Source organism: Selaginella moellendorffii, unplaced genomic scaffold (assembly GCF_000143415.4).
Source record: "Selaginella moellendorffii unplaced genomic scaffold, v1.0 SELMOscaffold_121, whole genome shotgun sequence".
NCBI lineage: Eukaryota > Viridiplantae > Streptophyta > Lycopodiopsida > Selaginellales > Selaginellaceae > Selaginella > Selaginella moellendorffii.
In genome coordinates, this window is record NW_003314382.1 from 1 (window position 1) to 9,144 (window position 9,144).

The 9,144-nt window shown below is 54.0% G+C and overlaps 1 protein-coding gene across 1 annotated transcript; it reads left to right on the forward strand.

The window, feature by feature from the left end:
• Positions 1–5,104: 5,104 nt before the first annotated feature.
• Positions 5,105–8,928, forward strand: LOC9639659 (leucine-rich repeat receptor-like serine/threonine-protein kinase BAM2). Its single transcript, XM_024665380.1, has 2 exons — positions 5,105–8,009; positions 8,083–8,928. The coding sequence occupies exons 1-2, from the start codon at positions 5,330–5,332 to the stop codon at positions 8,487–8,489; spliced, it is 3,087 nt and encodes a 1,028-aa protein (XP_024521148.1). The 5' UTR covers positions 5,105–5,329; the 3' UTR covers positions 8,490–8,928.
• The last annotated feature ends 216 nt before the right edge of the window (positions 8,929–9,144 follow it).

Here is a 9,144-nt window from a genome sequence, read left to right on the forward strand (position 1 = left end):
CACCCTTGGTGATGCCTGTCATCCGCAATCTGTGCCAGGATCTGAAGCTTGTCCACAAAGGAGGCGAGGTTTTCCACACGCCAAGTGGCTGCTCCAACTTGCTAGAGATGCTTTTCACCAGCTGCTAGGGAACTCTGTGTCTCCACAGCTGTTTGCAAGACACTCAGAGATTCCCTCCCTACAACTTTACAAGGCCTAGCCAAGCCCTAAGCTCCTCAACAAGCACTCCAGATCTTCTCAGCGTACTTAAATAACATTAGGAACACTGTTGGATTGCAGTTAGTTGCAAGTTACAAAGAGTTTCTCACTAGAAACCTCTCTTCTTTCTCACAGAAGTTCCTAAGCCCAAAAGTCGCAGTTTTTGAAGGTTTTTGAAGCCTTGCCTCACTCCAAGATTCTCAGCCTGTAATGCCTACATCCTCAATACCCTTGTGATGTTGTTCCTAGCGCTTGCCACCCCTGCTTTTGTCTTCACCATCTTTCCCGCCCAGATCCAGAAGATTCCCCAAATCTGCCACCTCATCAAACTCTATCCACGTCAGATTCCACGTGGATTACAAGTTATTAAGCTCAGCGTGAAATACAAAACCTTGTTTTATTACGTACATCCACACTTTTCGACTATTCCCACAGTAGGTGCGCTTGTGTGCAATGCGTGGTGGCATGCGTGGAGAGAAATAAAACGGAGCTAAAGTGTTCTTTCCCTTCGAGGAGAAATTAGCGATGATTCGTAACTTGATGGCGATGATCATCGTGATTGTGTTTGCGAGCAGCTCGATCCCGACGCCGTGCCACTGCAGCGTGGGCGTGCAGCTAACCTGCGGCCTGATCGAGGTGATCCAGCAGGCGGACATCCTGTGCAACACTTGCCAGGACGTGGACATGTATGGCCTCGAGTTCGTCCCCAGATCAGAGAACGAGACCCTCGTCGTCTATCAGGGCAGGGGCTGTCCTTCGGCTTCCGTCCTCGCCGTGTTCGGCCAGACGACGAGCTACAACTGGTGCAGCGAGCTCAACCATCGAAAGAGCCGATTCCAAAGCTTCAAGCTCGTGTGCGACCTTGATTGATCCAACTCTCTCTGGCTTCCCGGTGTTTCTCTATTTAAAAGTTTGTCACCGCTCGTCTCTTTGTTTGATCCAGGCAAAGCTTACAGCAACACAGAGAGAGACAGATTGAGATTCCCTCTCCGTAAAGGCCATGTCTCCTTCTTCTTGTTCATGGAATTTCCTTCAATTTCTTAAGAGTATTTTCCATACGTAGTGTACGTTCTTGGGTTTAGAGCTGTTGATCACGAGGCCACGGGATCGCTTTGAACTGTAATCGAATCAAAACGGGCAGCGTCTGTGCCTAACTTTTCAAGGCATTTGGGCTGATGGATCAGCTTTTACAGGCTGCACTTCCAAATCCTTCCAAAGACTGGGAAAAGGCAGTCTTTTCCGCCATAGCGTTGCTTGGCGTCCTCCATATGCACGCAATGCAACTATTTCCACTTTTCCAGTCAACACTGTCGACTCTTCCTCCAAAAAAATTTGCTGACAAATCGCAGCTGGATTAAACAATTCTCTAGAATATCTTTCTCTCTCCAATTTGACAAACACCCCATTGAATGAAGTATCGATCCATCCCCAAAGTCTCATTGATTCCAAAGTTTTTGAGCCCGTGACTCTTTTGGTTATTTAAATCGAGGAGAAGCGACACCAGCGCGCGCCGATGCCAATTGCCAGACAAAACAAATGAATACGAGCAGAGTATACTATACCGTACCGGATTCGTCGCCTTCTAACTCATGCAAGCGGAATATGCGAGCGATCGGTATTCAAAAGTTTTGGTGGTGCCAACAAGAAACATTCCAGCAACAGTTTGCCTCTTAGGTAGACAATCCAATCGATGTATGAATCCACGAAATTGGCCAAGGGCCCCATTTGGGTTGACGGAATTCCCCGATTGAGCAACACGACCACACGCCACTGCTCCACTATCATCAAAATTCATGGACGAAATGGAAGTTACGAGTGATTTGGGAGGAGAAAAACTCCATATAATATGCACCCAACAGCGAAAATCCACTGCTTTCACAATCTTATAAATGTGGGTGATGGAGGACAGAGATCTCGGTCATATTACTGAGCTTGAAACGAAACTGGCCACGCGCCGCGAATGATTCCGGTGTTGTTGACAAACAGCAGCATGGTAATCATTTCGGAAAGCCCACTTTCACTGACTGGATGACTGGGGAAAAAAGGAGGCACAAAATGCCCAATGCTGATGAGCAATTGCAGTTTGGATAGTGCTTCTTTAACTATGCTTATCTCGCAGTAAAAGCAGGGAAAGCGAGCAAAGTAAGAGGGTCCATTCCAATTTCTTTGTCACTGGCAGGAGCCAGCAGCGCTGAGCCATCCAGCAGCAGACCAAACCCCAAGAACCCAATTCAATCAATCCGATCCACCGGACCCACTAGAACGAAAGAAAAGGGGAAGAAGAAGAAGAAGAACACAGAACCCAGGGGGCATTCATTCCCGGAAAGCTCCACTTCTCACACGCGAAAACGAAAACCTTTCGCTGTAATCGATCTATGACCCCGAAAGTGACCATCCAAAGAAGTCACTCTTGAAGTTGGCGTTCCACCAACCTATGGGTCCTCCCATCCATGGAAAATATGCGAATCTCTAGAGCTATCCTCAAGGAGGAGGGAGAAAGAAAACCATCACCGCTGACCGACCGTCACCGTCACCGCCACGGCCACGCGGCCGTACAGCCGCCGTCAGCCCAACCGTTACCACGCTTTCCGTACGGCGTGTGGTTTTAGGGTTCATCTGGGACTTTTCCGTTATGTTGGTGGCTTGGTTTTTTGTTCTGTTGTGATGGAGAGGGTCTCTAGCCATAATTGAAGCTGGGCACTGGCACTGGAACGCTGTACAGGCCAGAGTTCGCTTGGGTTGCAATCTTTCTCCCCGGGAACTCCGTTTGATTTTTTTTGCTTTTCTTTAATCCGAGATCAATCACGACCTTGCTGCTGCTCCTGCTGCTGCTCCTCTGCGACTGCAACTGTCTCTGGATCAGCGTTTTTGGTGATATAATCTTGGAGCTGGATTGGATTTGAATATAAAAACCCCAGGCTAGAGACAAAATTTCACCTGGAGCGAAAACAAAGTGATTCTGCGGTTATAATGTGGACCATCTTGATTAAGTCACCTATGTCGCCGGAATTTATGGGAATGGAAGCGTGCACTTATCCCCGGGGCTTGCTTTCGGCCAGGAATCCATGATCCCCAACAAAGGTTAGGGCTGAATGGAATCACTGCTTTCGTTCCCGACGTTTGCATGATCACTCGGCCAGCTTTTCACTGTTTGTTTATCTTTTTTTGCTATGTGCATGCATGGTGGCATTGCCCATGCATGCAATGCATGGCACGGGGCTAGGGCATTAAAGGTGACGGATGTAGACGCATCCATAACATGGCGAGATATCAGGTGGCGCGAAAGGTACTCTTGTTTTTGGTAAAGCTGAGGATCTAGAAAGCATGAACGCTCTTTTCTGCCAGCAACAAACGAGTGAGCGAGAGGGAGAGAGGGCAAGGGAAAGAATCTTCCAGATGCGAAGAGCATGACCCGTGAGATTCCCCCTTCTCTTTACGTCGCTGGATGGATGGCGACGAACCACGACAGGAGCGTCGAAAGCGATCGACGGTAGGGGTGGCGTTTTTTATTGGAGATGGTCCTCACCTCGCCACCATTCGTGGTTGGACTTGTTTCTCAGCTCCATTCCAAAGAACTCCCGCCATGAATCATTGTACGGGCAATATAATTGAGCAACTTTGTGCCCACACAGGGCACTACCAGCTGAATCTCCATCTCCGTGAGCCACGACTTGGGCGGGGCGCGATGGATGAATGAATGGGCGAAACGAATGAGCGAATGATGCGTGGGCGAATCTTGGCGCAGTCTTTTTGTTTTGCCAGGAATAATGGAGGGCGAGGGGCTTTGACAAAACAGGTTCATATAGTCAACGGCCGGGTCAAGACTGGTTAGAAAGCGGTTAAAACACCTTTAGGTGGGGTTTAGTGCGTACGCAATGAAGTATCGATCAGCCCCCCACCAACGAAGTCATAAAGTTGTCTTGTCTTGGGTGGCGAAAAAGAGAGCCGAAAAACCATGGTCAAAACAATCAATCGCGAAGCCCTTGTAAACTATATGCCAATCAATCTCCCACTCTTTCTAAATCAAAGCGGCACAGCGAGCAGCGATTGAGACCCCGATCGCTCAAACAAATCCCCCGTCCATGCTGGTGCTTTGGTTGGAGGGTTCGCTCACACATTACATTAAACACAGCTCCCCCTTTCTATTTGTATCATTCTCTTGTGAGGGGAATATACAGGCCTTGGTTAGTGCAACAACGCATTTTCAATGACGGGTGTTCCTTGTCCCATGGTTTTGAAATTACGTACAAGACAAGGGTCTCCCCAAGAACGAATATAGAACAAAAGCCACACATAAATAACGGGCGTGAGTGAGATTGTTAGGTGTGTGACTGGTGTGTCACCCAAGTTGCCCAAAATGAACAAAGATACCCTTGGAATCATGTGCTTATCCCTAGTGTACACGTACGTACATACACTCCCTCCCTAGTAGCGCGAGAAACCATGGGAGCTTAACGTATTTCAAAATTGGTACAGTTTATACGGGCGGCCCGCCAGATTTGTATCAAATCAGCCAGCCAGCTCGGACGTGTATATAGAATTATATGTATAGCAGTGCAATGCAATCTACTTTTATACAATAGGGACGAAAACTATGGCAGCCTTATTCCAATTCGATCTGTCCAGAGCTTCTCCTAGTCTCATCCTTTCGGCGTTGTTTGCATTGCAGAGATTCCCTTGTCTCACATTCTGGAGCGGAATATGCGGCCGGGAATCTCCCGTACGCGTGGCGTGATGTGCGGGCGTGATGGTGCCAGGTGGACTTAGGGCGTACGGGCTAGCGTTCCGATGTGGACAGCTAGCCCACATGATGTATTTACTGAAGTGTGAAATGATGGCCATTGGGATCCATGCATGGCCATGGATGAAAGAGGCTATGTATATAAATGTGGGGCATGGCATGGGTAGATGCCACTCACATTCTTGAGGGCTTGATTGACCCAAGAAGAAAAAGAAGAAGCGCCACTTGCTCGCAACACTAAAGGAAAGCGGGGATTTCTCTGGAGATCTTGGCACAGCGCGCGCGCGCTACTACTGCGATCGATCCATGGGTTGCGAAAATGGGTGAGTCGAAATCCCGGGCTGGCTAGCGCGCTGGGGGCATTGGAAGCAAAGGGGGTCGCGAATCGCAATGCGGCTGCTGCTGATCGCGCTCGCGATCATCCTGGCCCATGCAGCGCAAGATCCAGAGGTGGCGGGCAGCGAGGAAGTGGCGGCGCTGCTGGGCGTGAAGGAGTTGCTGGTGGACGAATTCGGGCACACCAACGACTGGTCAGCGTCGGATTCGTCGCCGTGCTCGTGGACGGGGATCCAATGCGATGACGATGGATTCGTCTCGGCGCTCAACCTGGGCGGCAAGAGCTTGAATGGGTCCCTCTCGGGGCTCCCTCTCGCGCGCCTCCGCCACCTCGTCAACATCTCGCTCGAGCAGAACAATCTCGCGGGGCCTCTCCCGCCCGAGCTCTCGCTCCTCCCGCGCCTCCGCTTCCTCAACATCTCCCACAACAACTTCGGCTATGGCTTCCCCGCCAACCTCTCCGCCATCGCCACGCTCGAGGTGCTCGACACGTACAACAACAACTTCTCCGGCCCCCTCCCGCCCGAGCTCGGCGCGCTCCAATCCATCCGCCATCTCCACCTCGGCGGGAGCTACTTCTCGGGCGCGATCCCCCCGGAGCTTGGCAACCTCACCACCTTGCGCTATCTGGCGCTCTCCGGGAATTCCCTCACTGGCCGGATCCCCCCCGAGCTGGGCAACCTGGGCGAGCTCGAGGAGCTCTATCTCGGCTACTACAACGAGTTCGAGGGCGGCATCCCTCGCGAGATTGGAAAGCTAGCGAATTTGGTCCGGATCGATCTGGGCTTCTGCGGACTCACTGGCCGGATCCCTGCCGAGATCGGCAACCTCTCGCGCCTCGACTCCATCTTCTTGCAGATCAACAACCTCTCCGGCCCCATCCCGGCCGAGATCGGCCTCCTCAGCGCGCTCAAGTCGCTCGACCTCTCCAACAATCTCCTCTCCGGCCCCATCCCCGACGAGCTCGCAATGCTGGAGAGCATCGCGCTGGTCAATCTCTTCCGCAACCGGCTGACCGGGAGCATCCCATCCTTCTTCGGCGATCTGCCCAACCTCGAGGTGCTCCAGCTCTGGGCGAACAATCTCACTGGCAGCATCCCTCCTCAGCTGGGCCAGGCGAGCTTGAGTCTCATGACCGTGGATCTCTCCTCCAATTCCCTCTCGGGATCCATCCCAGACAAGATATGCTGGGGAGGAGCGCTCCAGGTGCTCATCCTCTACGGCAACCAGATCGGCGGCGCCCTCCCGGAATCGCTCGGCCAGTGCAACACCCTCGTGCGCGTCCGTCTCGGCCACAACCAGCTCACCGGCGGCCTGCCCAAGAACACGCTCGGCCTCCCCAATCTCCGGATGCTCGAGCTCCTCGACAACCGGATGGATGGTATCATCGCCGACGCGCCCGTCTCCGCCGTGGAGCTGGAGCTCCTGGATCTCTCCCAGAACCGCCTCCGCGGCAGCATCCCTCGCGCGATCGGCAACCTCACCAATCTCAAGAACTTGCTGCTGGGCGACAACCGGATCTCGGGCAGGATCCCGGCCTCGATTGGAATGCTCCAGCAGCTCAGCGTGCTGGACGCCAGCGGCAACGCCATCTCGGGCGAGATCCCCCGATCGATCGGGTCGTGCGTGAGGCTGTCGAGCGTGGATTTGAGCCGGAACCAGCTGGTGGGCGCCATCCCGGGCGAGCTCGCGCAGCTCAAGGCGCTGGATGCCCTGAATGTGAGCCGGAATGGGCTGTCCGGGGAGATCCCGCGCGAGCTGGAGGAGGCCAAGGCGCTCACCAGCGCGGATTTCTCCTACAACCGGCTGTTTGGGCCGATTCCATCGCAGGGCCAGTTTGGATTCTTCAACGAGAGCTCCTTCGCCGGGAATCTGGGCTTGTGTGGCGCGCCCACCGCGAGGAACTGCTCTGTTCTTGCCAGCCCGAGGAGGAAGCCGAGGAGCGCCCGCGACCGCGCGGTGTTTGGGTGGCTGTTTGGATCGATGTTTCTGGCGGCGCTGCTGGTGGGCGTGTTTGGCACCTTCTTCTTCGTGCGCAAGTACAAGGAGTGCATCACAGTGGTGCTCTTCCCTGGCGGCGGCAAAGGATCGTCGTGTGGGCGATCGAGGCGGCGGCCGTGGAAGCTGACCGCGTTCCAGAAGCTGGATTTCTCGGCGGCGGACATCCTCGACTGTTTGTCCGAGGACAACGTGATCGGGCGGGGCGGGTCGGGCACCGTGTACAAGGCGATGATGCGCAGCGGCGAGCTGGTGGCGGTGAAGCGGCTGGCGTCGTGCCCGGTCAACTCCGGTAAACGGTCATCGGGCAGCCGGTCGTCGCACGACGACTTTGGCTTCTCGGCCGAGGTCCAGACGCTGGGCAAGATCCGCCACATGAACATCGTCAAGCTGCTGGGGTTTTGCTCCAACCACGAGACCAACCTCCTCGTCTACGAGTACATGCCCAATGGCAGCCTCGGCGAGGTGCTCCACGGAGTTGGGACGAAGGCGTGCCCGGTGCTCGACTGGGAGACGCGCTACAAGGTGGCGGTCCAGGCGGCCAATGGGCTGTGCTACCTCCACCACGACTGCTCGCCGCTCATCGTCCACCGCGATGTCAAATCCAACAACATCTTGCTCGATTCCAATCTCCGCGCCCACGTCGCGGACTTCGGCCTCGCCAAGTTGTTCCAGGGGAGTGACAAGTCCGAGTCCATGTCCTCGGTCGCCGGATCTTACGGCTACATCGCCCCCGGTAAGCAAGCGCTCCGCCAGCTTTGCATGGCCACCTTTCCTTCCACCTTTCTCACGTTTCCATTCCCATGCAGAGTATGCCTACACGCTCAAGGTGAATGAGAAAAGCGACATCTACAGCTTCGGGGTGGTGCTGCTGGAGCTGGTGACGGGGCGGCGGCCGATCGAGCCGGGGTATGGCGACGAGATCGACATTGTCAAGTGGGTGCGCAAGATGATCCAGACCAAGGACGGGGTGCTGGCCATCCTGGACCCGCGGATGGGTTCCACGGATTTGCTGCCGCTGCACGAGGTGATGCTGGTGCTCCGGGTCGCGCTGCTGTGCTCGAGCGACCAGCCCGCGGAGCGCCCCGCCATGAGGGACGTGGTCCAAATGCTCTACGACGTCAAGCCCAAGGTGGTGGGCGCCAAGGATCACAGCAGCAGCAGGGAGCTCTCTGGATCCACGCGGATGTCCTCCGGGAGGTTGATCGACGTCTGATCTTTCTTTCCCCCCTTGGATCATATCCATGTCGCGGCTCTCCTTTCTCTGCGATCATCGATCTTCACGGGCACAGACACAGCACAACCATGGTGGGACCGATCGATCAATTCATTGATGGCGGTTGACTGATCGAGCTCTCTCGCTCGGCTCCCTCGATTACTTTTTTCCTTGAAATTCTCCCGCTCTCTTGAAAGGTGTACAGTTGGTGGAGGAGGAATGCTGCTTCAGTGCGGATTTTGCTGCTGATTCTCGGCCTGAAAGTCGATCTGTTCGTTCGGTCGGAATCAGAAGATACGAGTTCGGTTCTTCCTTTGTGGGGAAAAGCCTGACCGACGATCAGATTATGAAAGGATAGATACTTCCGTGGTTGTTCTGCGCCATCTTTATAAAACATAAGAGAAAGAAAGGGCAGCTTCGCATTGTCGAGCTATCGTTTTTCGTCGCTAGCACAGCAAAGCAAGCGAGCAAGCACAGGACTGGCTGAAAAGCGGACGATGGATGGCTCCATGCTTCTAGAGAAGTTGCCGTCTCAATCCTCCCCTCTTTTCGTTTTGGGCGATTGCTCGCTATAAACCAGAGAAGAAAAGATTGAAAAGAGACCCGCGAGAAAGAGTACCAGGCCTGAGAGAGCTTGGCTTGTAGCGCTAGATCT